Consider the following 19,017-nt stretch of genomic DNA (forward strand, 5'->3'; position numbering starts at 1 on the left):
TAGTGGACTGTGTTTAGGGCCTAAGCAAAGGGCAACATCTATGATGTTCCTTTATTTGCTCCCCCAATCTACATTCACTAAATGGACGTACCATGTTGGTCAATATGTATCATGTACCCAGTGCTTGTTTGGAATGTGCCATTGTGTGGCTGTCACATGTCCATTCGTTTAGGGAGTGTGTGCGTTTAAGGGGGGTGGTTAGAAATACTGAACCATAATGTCTTCAGATGAAGGGAACATCTCCTGACAATGTTAATTAAGGTTACTGCTTATGTGTTAGGAACGTGACTTGAGTTTCATTTAAAATGTGGAGACCAGGTGTGTGGTAAAGACATGCTGTAGACATGTCTCTCTCCACTATTGCGCACTGACTTCTGCCAATTCCTGCGGGATATTTGTATCAGCGTTCCAGTTGTTTGTCAATGTTTATCAATGCACCACGAAATATATATTCATCAGTGAAGTTACTGTTAATCACAGCATATTCCCCTATTTATTTTGAATGTTTGGTTATGAAAATGTTGACAATTCATTAAATACAATATACATTCATACCATTCTCATTCTCCAAGTGGAAAGGTTGTTTGGAGAGCTCACAAACTGCGCAACACTTGTGGATAAATAACGTGTGGTTTATTTAATTGCACTTAACAGTTTACTGTCAATTTATTCATTGTCTTTGATTGGAGAACATGTGTCTGGTTTCTCTGTCATGTTTAATGTTGTGTGCACGCGCGCGCTTTAGCTATCTATAGATATACCTGGCCTGCTCGCCAAGAATAGGTGCGGCTAAATGTATTTCATTCCCTTAGGGGATGTTCTAGTTAGTTCACTTTTGGGTAACTCAAGAGGAGTCTGTATCTGAGCCTTGTAGACCCCACATGTGCTTTATTGGTTAAAACAGGTTTTTCCTGAATGCTGGTTAAAACAGGCTTTTTCTTTTGAGTGCTGACATTTTGAAGTCAGAACTTTGTACATACATTTGTAAATATCACCGTCATATTTGAAACACCAGCGCTGTGTAAATAAATCCGACACTCATTTGCACCTTTATCTGCCTGCCTGAATCTTTGTCCGTACCACTGCTAGAAGGCCAGTATTTTACGTTGATACAGCGCAGCAGAGATGGGCTACAGATTTCGTGCCAACCTGTCACTTCAAAAGCACTCCATGATCCTGGAGTCTCTGCATTTTAACTATATGTTCATTGTGGTATAGCGTGATATAAGCAGAATTCCAAATCATTCCAATGCAAGAACCCCCCAAAATGTTGCAATCTCGGCGATTTGAAGAGCCACTTTAGTAACTTTATCTTGGCGCCGGGTCTTACTATTGTGTTGTAAAGAAGTCAGGCAGTGTTAACCTGGCCCATCATTCAACCACAGAGATTCCTCCCTGGCCATCAGTGCATATTTCCAAACTATGTTTGCAAATAATGACAATCAATTCTAAAAACTATGCTGGTATTCTTTTGAGCATTATTTAATTGTTTACTAAATTATATTCTCAGCTCAAAATATTACTATTTAATTTTAGTACAATTAATAAATGGCACCATGCAAGGTTCTATATAGAACCATTTTGGTTCAGTGAAGAATAACCTCTACGGTTGCGATCAAAGAACCCTATAAATGGTTCTATATATAGAACATTTTGTGGTTCCATATATGTAGCAAGTGATAGAACCCTTTTTAGTTCTATAAGGAACATTTTATTCTAATAATATACCCTATAAAGCACAGCGAGCTTTTTATTAAAGAGCAACAGGTCCCCCGAGCTGCAAAATTTCGGGGAAATGTCACTCATAGATTGCGAGGAAAATCGCTTACAAGGCCTACATTTAACGTGTTGATTGTGGGTTTAACATGATAATTTCTTATAAAATGTATACATCTAAGAACAAATAGGCCAAACAATAAATCTAAAACAAATCTACTTTACCTTTTCTTGTCCTTATCAGCCGTCATGTTTTCTTTTGCAAAGTTCAGTGACAAATGGAATTTCCCCGAAAGTCCGAATCAGTCCACTTACGCAACAATTTTCAAGTAAAAGATAACATACAAAATGAAAATGATTGAAAATCAAATCGAGATTATGTAATTTCTTTGCTCTTTACGCACAGTCCATTTCAGATGCAAGTTGTCTTTCAGAAGCAGTAGGCAGCTGTACAGTCTCAGAACACTGCCAAGGATTGTACAGCCTATTCACCGATTTACTAAAGGTAGGCCTACAATCCACAACCTTTAGCCTACAAATGCTTTAGAAGTTGGATAAAATAGGGTCCGCTGTCAAAGTTTCCTTCGTTGCGTTGGTTGTGCTGGTCTACTGAACTTCTAGCCCAGTTCGTTGTTCACTCTTCTGCGCTCAGCTGGCCCGTTGACAGCCGCTCACGCGTCAATCTGACCGCAGTGATTGGTGAAAATGCTGTGTAGAACCGCCTTAAATATCCCCACCCACTACCCTGATGGTTTCGTCGTTTTATGCTGTCGTTCAGAGTCTCTGTAGGCCTACATACGGTAACCGTACTCAACCTACATACGGTAGCCTACACCTTTGAGTTGACTTCCCCTTGTATGTTGTGTAAGTACAGTTGAAGTCGGAAGTTTACATACACTTAGGTTGGAGTCATTTTAAAACTAGTTTTTTAACCACTCCACAAATTTCTTGTTAACAAACTATAGTTTTGGCAAGTCGGGTAGGACATCTACTTTGTGCATGACACAAGTAATTTTTCTAACAATTGTTTACAGACAGATTATTTCACTTTATCACTGTATCACAATTCCAGTGGGTCAGAAGTTTACATTCACTAAGTTGACTGTGCCTTTAAACAGCTTGGAAAATTCCAGAAAATTATGTAATGGCTCTAGAAGCTTCCGGTAGACTAATTGACATCATTTGAGTCAATTGGAGGTGTACCTGTGGATGTACCTTCAAACTCAGTGCCTCTTTGCTTGACATCATGGGAAAATCAAAAGAAATCAGCAAAGACCTCAGAAGAAAAGTCTGGTTCATCCTTGGGAGCAAATTCCAAATGCCTGAAGGTACCACGTTCATCTGTACAAACAATAGTACGCAAGTATAAGCACCATGGGACCACGCAGCCGTCATACTGCTCAGGAAGGAGACGCGTTCTGTCTCCTAGAAATTAACGTACTTTGGTGCGAAAAGTGCAAATCAATCCCAGAACAACAGCAAAAGACCTTGTGAAGATGCTGGAGGAAGCAGGTACAAAAATATCTATATCCACAGTAAAATGAGTCCTGTATCGACATAACTTGAAAGGCCACTCAGCAAGACTACAGTTTGCAACTGCACATGGGGACAAAGATCGTACCTTTTGGAGAAATATCCTCTGGTCTGATGAAACAAAAATAGAACTGTTTGGCCATAATGACCATTGTTGTGTTTGGATGGAAAAGGGGGAGGCTTGCAAGCAGAAGAACACCATCCCAACCGTGAAGCACGGGGGTGGCAGCATCATGTTGTGGGTGTGCTTTGCTGCAGGAGGGACTGGTGCACTTCACAAAATAGATGGCAGGAAAATTATGTGGATATATTAAAGCAACATCTCAAGACATCAGTCAGGAAGTTAAAGCTTGGTCGCAAATGGTTCTTCCAAATGGACAATGACCCCAAGCATACTTCCAAAGTTGTGGCAAAATGGCTTAAGTACAACAAAGTCAAGGTATTGGAGTGGCCATCACAAAGCCCTGACCTCAATTCTATAGAAAATTTGTGGGCAGAACTGAAATAGCGTGTGCGAGCAAGGAGGCCTACAAACCTGACTCTGTTACACCAGCTCTGTCAGGAGGAATGGGCAAAAATTCACCCAACTTATTGTGGGAAGCTTGTGGAAGGTTACCTGAAACGTTTGACCCAAGTTAAACAATTTAAAGGCAATGTTACCAAATACTAATTGAGTGTATGTAAACTTCTGACCCACTGAGAATGTGATGAAATAAATAAAAGCTGAAATAAATAATTCTCTCTGCTATTATTCTGACATTTCACATTCTTAAAATAAAGTGGTGATCCTTTCTGACTTAAGACAGGGAATTTGTACTAGGATTAAATGTCAGGAATTGTGAAAAACTGAGTTTAAATATATTTGGCTAAGGTGTATGTAAACTTCCGAATTCAACTGTAGGTAGCTTAATTTATGGCCTTGCATTGAGCAGATAAGTATGTCAACCATCCCAACCATTCATCTGTTCATGTGCTTGTATGGTGATGGCAACAGAAAAACACACGCCTATCATTCATGCCAGCCAATTGGGACATTCAGAGTTCCCATGAGTCTTTGCTATCTTTAAAGATGGATCTACTAAAAATGCCTTTTTCTGAAGAAATAACAGTTTTAGTCTATCCTCAGATAACTGTTGCTTGTTTAGCCATTCTAAAATGTTGAAGAAGACGTTTCACAATTTTTTTGTTGTTGACATTTCACATGTGATATACAGTCAAGTCCATAATTATTGACACCTTTAATAAAGATAATCAAAAAATACTTTATCAAATAAATAATACAAATCCTGAGCTATATTTTATGCAAAAAAAGGGGGAATTATATTTTATACTATTACAATTGCTCAGAGTAAGATTTTTTGTTTAAAAACTAATAAATGAAATGTAAAAAAAGACGGGTCAAAATTATTGGCACCCCTCTTCAATACTCCAGCACCCTCCCCTTGTGAGGATAATGACACTGAGCATTTTTCTAAAATGTTTCATGAGATTGGAGAACACATTGGGAGGGAGCTGAGACCACTCCTCCATACAAAATCTTTCCAGATCCTTGATCTCCTTCGTCTGCTCTTATGCACTGCCCTCTTCTATTCAAACCACAGCTTTTCAATGGGGTTTAAGTCCGGAGACTGAGATGGCCATTGCAAGTTGATTTTGTTGTCAATTAACCATTTCTTTGTGGATTTTTATTAGTGCTTGGGGTTATTGTCTTGCTGGAAGATTCACTTGCAGCCAAGTTTCAGCCCCCTGGCAGAGGTAACCAGGTTTTTGGCTAAAATGTCCTGGTACTTGGTAAATTTCATGATGCCATTGACCTTAAAAAGGAGCCCAGGACCAGTGGAAGCAAAATAGCCCCATAACATTGAAGATCCACCACCATATTTTACCGTAAGTATGAGATACTTTTCTGCAAAGATATGCTTCTGTTTTTCAACAACAAACCCACCACTGGTATGCATGGCCAAAGAGCTTTATTTTCATGTTTTCTGTCCATAGCACTGGTTCCAATCCAAGTGCCAATGACGTTTATCAAACTCCAGACACATCTTGTCACATTTATTTCACATTTTGGAAATTTCACATGATCTTAAGGTCACTTATTAAATGCAATATGTTCTGCATCTTCTCCTCTTTGGCCAAATGAATGGATTGGATGGGCTGCAGTGAATCTGACATTCTGACATAAACATTACTAAGAAACTCACATCATTTTCCCTTAAAGTGTTTAATTATTGGTGGATTAACCGCACTGAGCATGTGTGTTTACAATTATTAAAACAAGGCTGGGTTTACACAGGCAGTTTAATCCTGATCTTTTGCCCAATTATTGGCAAAGAGCTGATCTGATTGGTCAAAATAACAATTAGTGAATAAAAGATCAGAATCGCACTGCCCTTGTAAACAGCTTTGTGATAAATATTATTAATCTCAAGGATTAAACAAGTAAACTGAAGGTTCACTGACTGTAAGTAATCTGTTGAGTTAGATCCAACTGGGTCAAAGTGACCCATAGTAACTAATATACAAGCTGCCATCCTTCTCAAATACTGTATTTCATGAATCATGCAGAAAGGAAGGGAAGTGGTGCTAGCATATAAAACAGTAGATCTTTGTAGATAGAAGGTGCTCTTTGGTGAAGGGGGTAAGTGGTAATCAAAAAACAAGGAGGACCAAGGGACTCTTCAATGGCTGGATTTTTATGGCATGTTCAATGGAATAAGATTTTAAAACTCTGACGTGTTTCGGCATAGGCCTGTCAGGGGCTCAAACTACTGTGAATTTGTAATTGAAATAAATATTTTCTTGTCCCAATTAGGGGATATGATTATAATACTATGATTATGGGATAGTATAATTATGATCAGAATATAACTGCTTAAAAGGCACTCTTATCCTCTCCATTGTGAGGGGGAGAGGAGGCTGTCAACGTGTTCAATGGGTTCGACACACATCAACTGAACTGTAAATAGCATTGTAGTGACCTACACTACATGACCAAAGGTATGTGGACACCTGCTCGCGGAACATCTCATTCCAAAATCATGAGCATGAATATGGAGTTGGTCCCCCTTTGCTGCTATAACAGCCCCACTCTTCTAGGAAGGCTTTCCACTAGATGTTGGAACATTGCTGCAGGTACTCCATTCGGCCACAAGAGCATTAGTGAGGTCGGCCACTGATGTTGGGCGATTAGGCCTGGCTCGCAGTCGGCATTCCAATTCATCCCAATGGTGTTCAATGGGGTTGAAGTCAGGGCTCTGAGCAGGCCAGTCAAGTTCTTCCACACTGATCTCGACCATTTCTGTATGGACCTCGCTTTGTGCACGGGGGTATTGTCATGCTGAAACAGGAAAGTTGAAAGCACAGAATCCTCTATAATGTGATTGTATGCTGTAGCGTTGATTTCCCTTCACTGGAACTAAGGGGCCTAACCCAAACCATGAAAAACAGCCCCAGACAATGAATACTCTTCCACCAAACTTTACAGTTGGCACTTTGTATTGAGGCAGGTAGTGTTCTCCTGGCATCCCCCAAACCCAGACTCATCCGTCAGACTGCCAGATGGTGAAGCATGATTCATCACTCCAAAGAACACGTTTCCACTGCTGCAGAGTCCAATGGCAGCAAACTTTACATCACTCCAGCCTACGCTTGGCATTGCGCATGGTGAATTTAGGATTGTGTGTGGCTGCTTGGCCATGGAAACCCATTTCACGAAGCTCCCGACGAACAGTTCTTGTGCTGAAGTTGCTTCCAGAGGCAGTTTGCAACTTGGTAGTGAGTGTTGCAACTGAGGACAGACAATTTTTACGCGCTACCAGCTTCAGCACTCAGCGATCCCGATCTATGAGCTTGTGTGGCCTACCACTTTGTGGCTGAGCCGTTGTTGCTCCTAGATGTTTCCACTTCACAATAAGAGCACTTTACAGGGGCAGCTCTAACAGGGCAGAAAGTTGATGAACTGACTTGTTGGAAAGGTGGCATCCTATAACAGTGCCACGTTGAAAGTCACTGAGCTCTTCAGTAGGGCAATTCTACTGCCAATGTTTGTGTATGGAGATTGAATGGCTGTGTGCTCGATTTTATACATGTAGCTGAAATAGCCAAATCCACTAATTTGAAGGGGTGTCCAAATACTTTTGTATATATAGTGTATATCTGTACCCTCATAGGGTGATTATGAATAATGTAGCTATGGTGATAATGGATGAATTATCACCTGTGAGACATCGATCAGAGATAGAGCCCTAATCGAGTAGCTGAACTGTGTTTGACTTTAACAGTTGCTGTACATTGTCATTGATAACAATAACAGCAATGTCAAAGTTATGGCCCAGTAGTCTAACACTGGTGTTTATAGTCCATAATGTGTGATAATAGGTATCTTCTGTTGTTTTTTCCCTCTAGATATTGTCTCGATATTTTATCAGTTTCCATGACACTAGCAGGGAATGCAATGTTTGCTTTGAAAGGGAAGAATACCCAAATGTGGAACATCAGTCAATGATTAATGGCACATCGTGGTACCATTTTAGCGGTGCATATCTCAGAGTACATTCCAACAGTGGTCAGTTATGGACACTGGACAGTACTCTATATGCATTCAACCCTGGCAATATAAACAGTGTTGCATAGAGAGCTTTTAAAAATATATATATTTTAGCAGGGAGTCCCATTGGAACCAAGGTCTCTTTTGCAAGGGAGCCCTGCATACATACAGTAAATATTGATTTAAATTTAAATATTGATTTACTGTATGTATGCAGGGCTCCCTTGCAAAAGAGTTACCCCTTAAAGAGTTACCCCTTAAAGAGTTACCCCTTAAAGAGTTACCCCTTAAATTACCCCTTAAACAAGCAAACCCACTATTTGTTTTGACATCATCATATTTAATAGGTTCCAAAAACAAACAATACACATTCACATCCTTTAGAATACAGTACATTTGGCACACAGCAAAATGCTTACAATGACATAACACTAATAAATGGCAAAGGAATTCAAAATAAAACATCAGTCAGGTGACAAATTGTACATATAAAGCTTCACAATACAGAAACCGAAAATTAAATCCAGTTTCCCAGACCCAGAAATAAGCCTTGTCCTGGTTTAAAAAGCAATTTCACCAGATATTCTTTATTGAACATGCTTTTTAGTCCAGAAGTAGGCGTAATTTGGGTCCGGAAAACCAATCCTAAATGTATAGAGGTACATACAGTAATATAATGCATATGTCTGTATGTTTTATTCTACTGTATGTAAAAAAAAAATACATAATACTCAGCCAGACATATTTTTACACACAATTTAAGAGGTACTTCTCCAGCCATGTACAGTATATTATACTTATTGAGCGTTACTGCTTCAATGACTTTACAACAGACCAAATGGGTTTCCAATGTGCTGTTTTCTTCTTCTTCCTATTACAAACAGTTTAAAAAGTCAAAATAAAAGAAGGAGGATGGAAAATTGGAGTTAGCATTTGGCATGGAGGATTTTGGACCTCTAGGGCCACCGTCCTTATGGGTCGGAGTAGGACAGGGATCCGCCATCTTACAAAACACAAACATAAGAGGCCTAAAATCAAGAAGCACAGACAAAACACAGAGACTGTAAACCAAAGAGACAGGTAAATGAAATTAAAGGACATGATACAGACAGAGAGACAAGAGTGTAGATATGAGCTATACGAGGGGAGACAAGTACTGTAATGGTTAAATCCTAAAAAACTGGCATAAGGAAACAGCATTGTGCCAGCCTGAATGGTGAAGTCTGTCAAATGTCCTCTTCACCTTCAGATCCTTTAACACGGTTCTCATGTTGCTATGCACTAACTGGGTAACAGAGGGGGATCATGTGATTCATTGACACAGGTGCCTACGTGTCAAATGCATGGGTGCTTTAGGTGTATGAAAGGCCTACATGCAGTGGTGTGTGTGTTGGGGAGGCGTTAAGCATTTTCAGGATCTAGTATGAGAGGCATGTTTAAAGCCTTTAAAATACTGCTTGATCAGTATTGATTTGACAGTTGATGCCATGATACTGTCCACTATTACTACTGTTACTCCCACTGTTGCTACAGTTACTCCTGCTCCCCATACCATAACTGCTACTGCTAGTGGAGCTAGCACTATTATACATGCTACTAATAATACTACATCTACACTACTTAAACTACTACTACTAAAACTACTACTACAATAACAAATGCTACGGCTACTTCTACAGTATTGCTACTTTCACTACCACAGTGCCACCCCTGCCTCTTCAATTGCAAATAGTCCTACTATTATGACTCCAAATTTCAAACGTTACTTTAAAGTTTCTACTCCAAAATGGAATGTAGTACTTGTAGTATTGAAACAAAGTAACATGGTTATTTTTGTGGTCTACTGATTGAATTTGACAGTAGATTGGACTTTACCTTGATTTGGTGTAGGCCTACAATAAACCATGTATTGGCCAGATAGTTATTAGACATAAGTGCATTAAGAAGGTCAACGGTTTCCATAAAATGAATTAATCCAATAGCTCTGCTACCTTTGGTTACATTGATGTTTTAAAGAGATATGCTATAGGAAATGTCGACCTTTTCAAAGAGAGTTAAGGAGAGAGGGCAGGGAAAGGGGTGGTGAGGTGGTTTGATGGAGCATTCTGAAGGAAGCACATAGACATGGCTATCAACTGAGTTGAGGACAGGCAAATGAAAACCGCCTTGCATATACTGTAAAAACCAAACAGACCGCAATAGCAAAGAGTCAGCGAAGGGAAGAACAGTGACGACACCCGGCAAGAAAGAAAAGGAAAGCAAAAACAGACAGAAACATACACAGAATATTGCACATGGACACTGTAACTTTTTCATATTCTAATAATACACAATAATATCATATGCATGACCATGCAAAGGATGATACCTCTATTTCTCCAAGAAGTCCACAGGCTTCTATATACGTGGTCTGTACAGAGGGAAAGACACGGCTATCTGGTGATGCCTTCACCGACATGATTGTAAGTCTTGTTGCATAGCAGGGAAATCCAGGATTTCAAACTCTGAACAACAAGACAATCCAGTAAAATCACGACAAATCAGACATAATGAAATAAAACACACAATGAAATAAAACTGACCAAATGAAATGTAAAAGCTTCAAAAGGGCCATTCTCATGAACCCACTGCCTATATCGCACACGCAAAAACAGACTCGCACAAACTAACATACGTGCAGTATACTAACTGACACACACACGTGCACGCAAACAGATGCGATACATTCAGGTGTATCCCCACGATCACTCATGCACACAAGCACATTCTTCCACATTGAAACCCATGGCATTCATTTGGAATATATGAATCTAGACTACCATAACACTGTGGGCATATCTACAATACATAACTGGTTCGCAGTTACACACAAAAGGCATTTGATGTACTATACATGGACTCATTCTAATTCTGGCGTCGTTTTGATCTTGAGGAAACTTTGAAACAGTATCAATAGTTACAGGCTTCTCTTTTTTATTGATACTGTGAACCAATCGTTTTTTTAGCTTTTTTAAATACAATCATTGGTTCTAAGGATTTGGTTTTTCGCATTCAAACACGAAAAGAGGAGGAGCAGATTCTAGTACATCGAGAGACTTAAAGGACAGCTTGAGAAATTACAGATTAATATAATAATATCATTGTTTCAGTGTCATATACTCACTGAGGAACTAGGATATTTGACGAAACAGTTGAAAGTATGACCTATCGTACGAAGACCATGTCGAACAAGACCCCTGCCCAAAGCACACATAACCCCTGACCTTTTAATCCTTATATACACATAAAGTTGACACCGTCACACAAACATTCCCTGTTCATTTCATAGTCCACTGGAAAGGGCCTTGTGACATAATCTGGGGCAGGACTGTGAGGAGCTTTCATCACTGTTATCAGCCCAGGCCAAGGGCCAGGCTATATTCAGTCTCAGGAGGCCAATCCATTGGCCACCCACCACAATGAGTTATTTTTTTTACCGCTCTGATTGGATCAGGAGTGATCTGGACCAGCCAATAGGAACTTGATAATAAAGCAGATGGGCTTCCTATATGACCTACTCTCAAATTACATTGGTTTTTAACATAGAAAACATGCACTGATGGACAGACAGAAAAATATACTGGTACAGCGCTGTAGATGATCAGGTTTATGTTTTGGAGTTGTTACTATTCAGAGGCCCTAATGGCCGGAGTGTTGTATGAGTGTGTGAATGTAATAATTTACTCTGTGTGTATTGTACAGTATATTTCTGGATGTCTGTATGTGAGAATATATGTATGTATGTGTGTTCGTGAATGCGAGTGTGTATGTCAGTGTTTCTGCATATACATGTATGTGTGTCTATACATGCATGTGTGTGTGTTGGTGTGCGTGCATAAACACAAAGATGAGGCGGACAGCATCTGTGTGTGTGTGTGTGTGTGCAGGCCTTAGGACAGAGTCTCCTCCCCTCCGAAGTAGGAGAAACCCTTGAACTCGTCTTGGTTGATCTGCTTAATAATGGCGTCTTCTACAGGGGTGAGGACAGGCTCCTCGCGAGTGAAGTCCTGGTCAAAGTTGTTCACGTCCCTTTTGGTTTTCTGTACAGGAGCAGGAAGGAAGGGAAACAGGAGGGATAGTAAGGAAAAACAGGATGATGACTGCCAAATTAGATCTCTGAAAACATTTCTAAAGACAGTCATAGTGTTATTACTAGTGAATTAGTGTCACACATGGATTGACTGTTGTTTGTGTTTCCCTGATAAAGTCATTATAAAACAAGGCTGATTGATATAATAGACATGGATGGAATAATCACAGAACCTCTCTTTCATGCCCCCAGTTCTCTCATTCCCGTTGTGTGATGTTGAGGTGCTCGTCGCCCCCTCTCTGTGTACATGGGAACAGGACGGACCCTTCCCCTCACACCCCTTCAGGCATTTCCTACCACCTCATACCCAGCCCATTCCGCAGCTCTCTATCTTTAAACTATACACACAAAGAAATACTGATGCTTAGATACAGATGTAGGATCGTAACTTAAGTCAGTTTTCTACAGCAGGAAAATATTCCTGCAGCCACAGGAAATGTGAATTTGTCACCACTTCCGCCGAAGTCGGCTCCTCTCCTTGTTGGGCGGCGTTCGGCGATTGACGTTACCTGCGATCGACGTCACTCTCCTTGTTCGCCGCTCCATTTCTCATATATCCATTTGTTTTGTCTTGTTTCATACACACCTGGTTTTCATTCCATAATCACACTATGTATTTAGTCCTCTATTCCCCTCCATGTCTTTGTGTGTAATTGTTTATTGTTAATGGTGTATGTTCACACGCTATACTTTTGTATTCATGTTCCGTGTTTTTTGGGCACTTAGATGTCATGTTGTGCCTATTTTGTGACCGGAATAAAAGTGCGCCTGTTTACTCTACTCTGCTCTCCTGCACCTGACTTCGCCTCCCTTACACAGCCTTTACAGAATTACACACCTACTATGGAGTCAGCAGGAGCAGGTACCCCGGTTAGAGGAGTCGAGGAGCGCGTCCAGGAACATTCGGCTATGTTACAACATCTTGGTGCCATGATGGATTGCGTTGTCCAGACTATGGACCACTGGGAGAGATAGGAAGTCTCTCCAGTGCCTTGATCAGCGCAACCGGGGTTGCCTCTACCCGTCCCATCCGGAGCCAGTCCCAGTGGGATACGTCTCTCCCTTCCCAGGGAGTATTATGGGACGGCCACACAGTGCCAGGGATTCCTATTACAACTGGACCTTTACCTGGCCACTGTGCACCCAGATCCCTTGGGAAGGGAGAGTGTCTGCCCTCGTCTCATGCCTCTCAGGGGGAGCTCTGGAGTGGGCAAACGCCGTGTGGGGAGAAGATGACGCGGCGTTGGACCACTTTGAGGAGATCACCCGGGCCGTCTTCGACCATCTGCCCGAAGGGAGAGCGGCGGGAGAACGGCTCTTCCATTTGAGGCAGGGGACGAGGAGCGCCCAGGAATTTGCCTTGTAATTCCGGACCTTGGCCGCCGGAGCAGGCTGCAACGACAGGGCCCTCATCGACCACTATTGGTGCAGCCTGCGCGAGGACGTCCGATGTGAGCTGGCCTGCAGGGATGCCACCATCTCCTTTGACCAACTGGTGAATTTGTCTATTCGGTTGGATAACCTGCTGGTCACCCGCGGATGTCCAGAGGGGGCTCTGTCGGTGCCATCTTCCAGCACCCCTGCTCCGGTGCCCATGGAGTTGGGAGGGGCTGCGCGTAGGGAGACTGGAGGAGGAACCATCACGTGCACCATATGTGGGCGCAGAGGGCACACTAACAGTTGGTGCCGTGTCGGTTCCTCTGGGAGTCGAGGTAACAGGCAGGGCACTCTGGCGTCACCCCAGGTGAGTCTGCACCACACTCATCCAGAGTCATCTGTTGACCACCTGTTTGTTTCCCTGATTTCCCCCTGCATTCCCAGCATAAGGCGCTCGTCTATTCAGGCGCAGCTGGGAATTTTATCGACAGAGCGTTAGCCCTTAGTTAGACCTTAGTTTAGGGATCCCCATTATTCCTGAAGTTAGACCTTTCCCGGTTCACGCTCTGGATAGTCGACCATTAGGCTCCGGGCTAATCATGGAAGCCACCATCTCCCTGGCCATGGAGACGCAGGTGGGTCACGAGGAGAAAATCAGTCTCTTCCTCATTGACCGTCCTGCGTTTCCCGTGGTACTATGCCTTTCCTGGTTAGCTCATCATAACCCCACTATTTCCTGGCAACAGAGGGCTCTCACTGGGTGGTCGCGAGAGTGCTCGGGGAGGTGTGTAGGGGTTTCTGTTGGTGCTACCACGTTGGAAAGTCCAGACCAGGTCTCCACCGTGCACATCCCCCCCCAGAATGTAAAAAGAAGGCGACTCAATTACCACCTCATCGACGGGGGGATTGTGCGAGAAATCTCCTGGCCGACGCTGCGCTTCCCAGGAGTCATGTGTATCCCCTGTCGCAAGCGGAGACGGTGGCTATGGAGACAAATGTCTCTGAATCCCTGCGTCAGGGGTACATTCGGTCCTCCACTTCACCCGCCTCCTTGAGTTTCTTTTTTGTGAAGAAGAAGGAGGGAGGTCTACGCCCGTGCATTGACTATAGAGGTCTCAATCAAATCACGGTGAGGTGTAGTTACCTGCTACCTCTTATCGCCACGGCGATTGAGTCAATGCATGGGGCGCGCTTCTTCACGAAACTGGATCTCAGGAGTGCGTATAACCTGGTGCGTATCCGGGAGGGAGACGAGTGGAAGACAGCGTTTAGTACCACCTCAGGGAATTATGAGTACTTAGTCATGCCTTACGGGTTGATGAATGCTCTATCAGTTTTACAATCCTTTGTAGACGAGATTTTCAGGGACCTGCACGGGCAGGGTGTAGTGGTGTATATCGATGACATTCTGATATACTCCGTTACACGCGCCGAGCATGTGTTCTTGGTACGCAAGGTACTTGGACGACTGTTGGAGCATGACCTGTATGTCAGGGCCGAGAAATTCCTGTTCTTTCAGCAGGCCGTCTCCTTACTAGGGTATCACATTTCCACATCAGGGGTGGAGATGGAGAGTGACCGCATTGCAGCCGTGCGTAATTGGCCGACTCCCACCACGGTAAAGGAAGTGCAGCGATTTTTAGGGTCTGCCAATTACTACCGGAGATTTATCCGGGGTTTTGGCCAGGTGGCTGCTCCCATAACCTCACTGCTGAAGGGGGGGCCGGTAAGGTTGCAGTGGTCGGCTGAGGCGGACGGGGCTTTTGGGCAGCTAAGGGCTCTGTTTACTTCGGCTCCCGTGCTGGCCCATCCGAATACTTCTTTGGCGTTCATAGTGGAGGTGGACGCGTCCGAGGCTGGGATAGGAGCCATGCTCTCACAGCTCTCAGCTCCCAGCGGAGCGTAACTATGATGTGGGGTACCGGGAGCTATTGGCTGTGGTTAAAGCGTTGAAGGCATGGAGACATTGGCTTGAGGGGGCTAAACACCCTTTTCTCATCTGGACTGACCACCGCAACCTGGAGTACATCCGGGCAGCGAGGAGACTGAATCCTCATCAGGCAAGGTGGGCTATGTTCTTTACCCGTTTTGTGTTTACCCTGTCCGACAGACCAGGTTCCCAGAATACGAAAGCAGACGCACTGTCCCGGCTGTATGACACAGAGGAGCGGCCCATGGATCAGACTCCCATACTCCCGGCCTCTTGCCTGGTAGCGCCAGTCGTGTGGGAGTTGGACGCGGACATTGAGCAGGCGTTGCGTACAGAACTCGCTCCACTCCAGTGTCCTTTCGGACGTATGTACGTTCCGTCTGCTGTCCGTGACCAGTTGATCTATTGGGCCCACACGTCACCCTCCTCTGGTCATCCGGGGATTGGTCGGACGGTGCGCTGTCTGACTGGGAAGTACTGGTGGCCCACCTTAGCTAAGGACGTGAGGGTTTATGTTTCCTCCTGCTCGGTGTGTGCCCAGTGTAAGGCTCCGAGACACCTGCCCAGAGGTAAGCTACACCCCTTACCCTTTCCACAACGACCTTGGTCACACTTGTCTGTGGATTTTTTAACCGATCTACCTCTTTCACAGGGAAACACTACGATCCTGGTCGTTGTGGATCGTTTCTCTAAGTCCTGTCGTCTCCTCCCTCTGCCTGGTCTTCCTACGGCCCTACAGAATGCGGAATCCCTGTTTACGCACGTCTTCCGGCACTACAGGGTGCCTGAGGATATAGTGTCTGATCGGGGTCCCCAGTTCACGTCGAGAGTCTGGAAGGCGTTCATGGAACGTCTGGGGGTCTCGATCAGCCTTGCCTCGGGTTTTCACCCCGAGAGTAACGGGCAGGTAGAGAGAGTCAACCAGGATGTGGGCAGGTTTCTGCGGTCCTGGCCGGGGGAGTGGGCGGCGTTCGTGCCCTGGGCCGAGATGGCACAGAACTTGCTTCGCCACTCTTCCACTAACCTCTCCCCCTTACAGTGCGTATTGGGGTACCAGCCGGTTCTGGCGCCATGGCACCAGGGTCAGACCGAGGCTCCTGCGGTGGACGACTGGTTCAGGCGCGCGGAGGAGACATGGGAGGCCGCCCATGTTCACCTCCAGCAAGCCGCGCTTCGCCAAAAGACCAGCGCGGACCGTCACCGCAGTGAGACGCCGGTGTTCGCACCGGGGGACCGGGTCTGGCTCTCGACCCGAAACCTGCCCCTCCGCCTGCCCTGCCGGGAGCTGTGTCCACAGTTTGTGGGGCCATTCAAAGTCCTGAGGAGGGTGAACGTATTAACCCCTCATTACTGTATTAACCCCTCATTCCATGTGTCTCTCCTCAGGCCGGTGGTGGCTGGTCCGCTCCAGGAATCTGAGGTGCGGGAGGTCCCTCCTCCCCCTCTGGACATCGAGGGGGCCCCGGCATACTCCGTTCGCTCCATCCTGGATTTGAGGCGTCGGGCAGGGGGTCTTCAGTACCTCGTGGAGTGGGAGGGGTACGGTCTGGAGGAGAGGTGCTGGGTTCCGGTCACGGATGTTCTGGACCCCGAACTGCTGCGGGAGTTTCACCGCCGCTGTAGCCGCGCGTCAAGAGGGGGGCACTGTCACGACTTCCGCTGAAGTCGGCTCCTCTCCTTGTTCGGGCGGTGTTCGGCGATTGACGTCACCGGCTTTCTAGCCATCGCCGCTCCATTTCTCATATATCCATTTGTTTTGTCTTGTTTCATACACACCTGGTTTTCATTCCATAATCACACTGCATGTATTTAGTCCTCTATTCCCCTCCATGTCTTTGTGTGTAATTGTTTATTGTTAATGGTGTATGTTCATGCGCTATACTTTTCTATTCATGTTCCGTGTTTTTTGGGCACTTAGATGTCATGTTGTGCCTATTTTTTGACCGGAATAAAAGTGCGCCTGTTTACTCTACTCTGCTCTCCTGCACCTGACTTCGCCTCCCTTACACAGCCTTAACAGAAATATTGTGTGGATTATAATTAATAGACATTTTTGTAGGGATAATAAACAACAACATCTTAAGCGTAATTCAAGTCTGAAATTTCAAAGTGGAAATTACAAACTTCAGAAGCCTTTTAAACCTCAAATACACTACAAGTAAAAAATGTCCTGCATTGCAGTAAAGTTCTGCTGCAACAAGGTGATTAAATTAAGATCCTATATGGGGTCAATTTCACGCCATATGTATTGAATTCAAAATAAAATAAATTGTGAACATGAAAAATTAAGTTGAGAATGTAAACAATACATTTTTGAGGACAGGTGAAATAATGGATGTTGAAATCAAAAACCAAACAATTGAAAGCAAAATGTATAGAATTGTAAACAAAAATAAGACATCAATAGCAATCATACCATGGGCATGACAAAACATGTATTTTACTGCTCTAATTACGTTGGTAACCAGTTTATAATAGCAATAAGGCACCTCGGTCGGGAGTTTGTGGTATATGGCAGGTATACCATGGCTAAGGGCTGTATGCAGGCACTCCGCTTTGCGTCGTGCTTAAGAACAGCCCTTAGCCGTGGTATATTGGCCCTATACGACACCCCCTTGTGCGTTATTGCTTAAGTATACACTTGAATAAGCATAATCGAGGATAAACACATACAAGTCTACGACTTATTTCCATGTTGAAGGTTAGAGGTTAATAATGGTGAGGGAGGAACAGTAAGGGCCCTAAAACATACAGTACAGTATGTTCCCTAAGAGTTCAGACACACTCCATGGTGAAGTTAACCCTAGGTGCAGATCTAGAATCAGCTTCCCCTCCTCCAATCCTAACCTTAAAATGCTAAACTGACCCAAGATCAGCGTTTACAGCCAACTTCACCCTACATGGTCTGAGCTATAAGTGCTAACTCACAATGCGAGGTTTGAAGGGTGGCTTGACCCTCTTCTGCTCCAGCAAAACCCAGTCGATCTCCTTGAAGAAGGGATGAACCTTGATGGCTTCCTCCAAGCCCTGGGTGATCACACAGCCCAGACGCTTGTTTGGACTCTTCGTCATGAACTACAGGACAGGGAAACAGGCAGATGGGTAAAGGGGGAAGGGAAATAAAGGTACTTGACTTAATCCTCTTGGCCCCCTTAGCAACATGGGGCAAGGATGTGAATGTTAGGAAGAGAGAAATAGAGGTGAAAGAGCAAGAGTGAGGGGTTCAGACAGTCAAGTGGTGCAGAGTGGTCTTAGTGATCTGCTCTGTGGTCATCGTTAAGAGACCAGTGGTCATTTGAAGAATCTAGTGGTCAGATATGACCATTAGAACCTCTGGGCCGGGTAACGTGACCAAAGTACCAGTGAGACTGATCACAGAGTGACACGTGCCGGTCCAAGGCAAGCACGCCTGCTTTCCCACAAGGCTTTGCAAACAGGCAGGGGACGGCCAAAGTAAACGCATGACTTGTGATGGAAAAAAGATCACACAGGAACTTGGGACACACACACAAACTAACACACTCACAGGAATATCCTGCAACACTAAAACACAAATATAGAATTACACAATGTTCATACACACCAGCAAACAGGACACAAATGAAAAAGCACGTAATTCACATCCACACACAAGCACAGGACACTAACAAATATTACCCCCCCCCCCCCCCCGCACACACACAGAAAGCCGGCCGCGTTCTTGGAAGAGGAGGACCCTCTGAATGCTGGGGCGGTCCACCCCTGCCTCCCCGATTGTGCGATTACACAAGCCCCGAAACCACC

General features: G+C 44.2%; 2 protein-coding genes across 3 annotated transcripts in view; both read right to left on the reverse strand.

Annotated features, from left to right (window-relative positions):
- Positions 1–2,402, reverse strand: part of epas1b (endothelial PAS domain protein 1b) — a 59,575-nt gene extending 57,173 nt beyond the window's left edge. Inside the window, exon 1 of one of the 2 annotated variants that reach the window (XM_055890002.1) lies at positions 1,942–2,402. In XM_055890002.1, the coding sequence (XP_055745977.1) occupies positions 1,942–1,967 (26 nt within the window). In that variant the 5' untranslated portion in view covers positions 1,968–2,402. The remainder of the gene's footprint in view (positions 1–1,941) is intronic. The other variant, XM_055890001.1, reaches the window with a different exon arrangement.
- Positions 2,403–8,117: 5,715 nt separating this feature from the next.
- Positions 8,118–19,017, reverse strand: part of LOC129828793 (protein kinase C epsilon type-like) — a 150,508-nt gene continuing 139,608 nt past the window's right edge. The window contains exons 14-15 of the mRNA XM_055890003.1: positions 18,163–18,309; positions 8,118–11,877 (exon numbers count right to left, since the gene is read on the reverse strand). Of these exons, the coding sequence (XP_055745978.1) occupies positions 11,728–11,877; positions 18,163–18,309 (297 nt within the window). The 3' untranslated portion in view covers positions 8,118–11,727. The remainder of the gene's footprint in view (positions 11,878–18,162; positions 18,310–19,017) is intronic.

The sequence above is a fragment of the Salvelinus fontinalis genome, chromosome 30, assembly GCF_029448725.1.
Source record: "Salvelinus fontinalis isolate EN_2023a chromosome 30, ASM2944872v1, whole genome shotgun sequence".
Lineage (NCBI taxonomy): Eukaryota > Metazoa > Chordata > Actinopteri > Salmoniformes > Salmonidae > Salvelinus > Salvelinus fontinalis.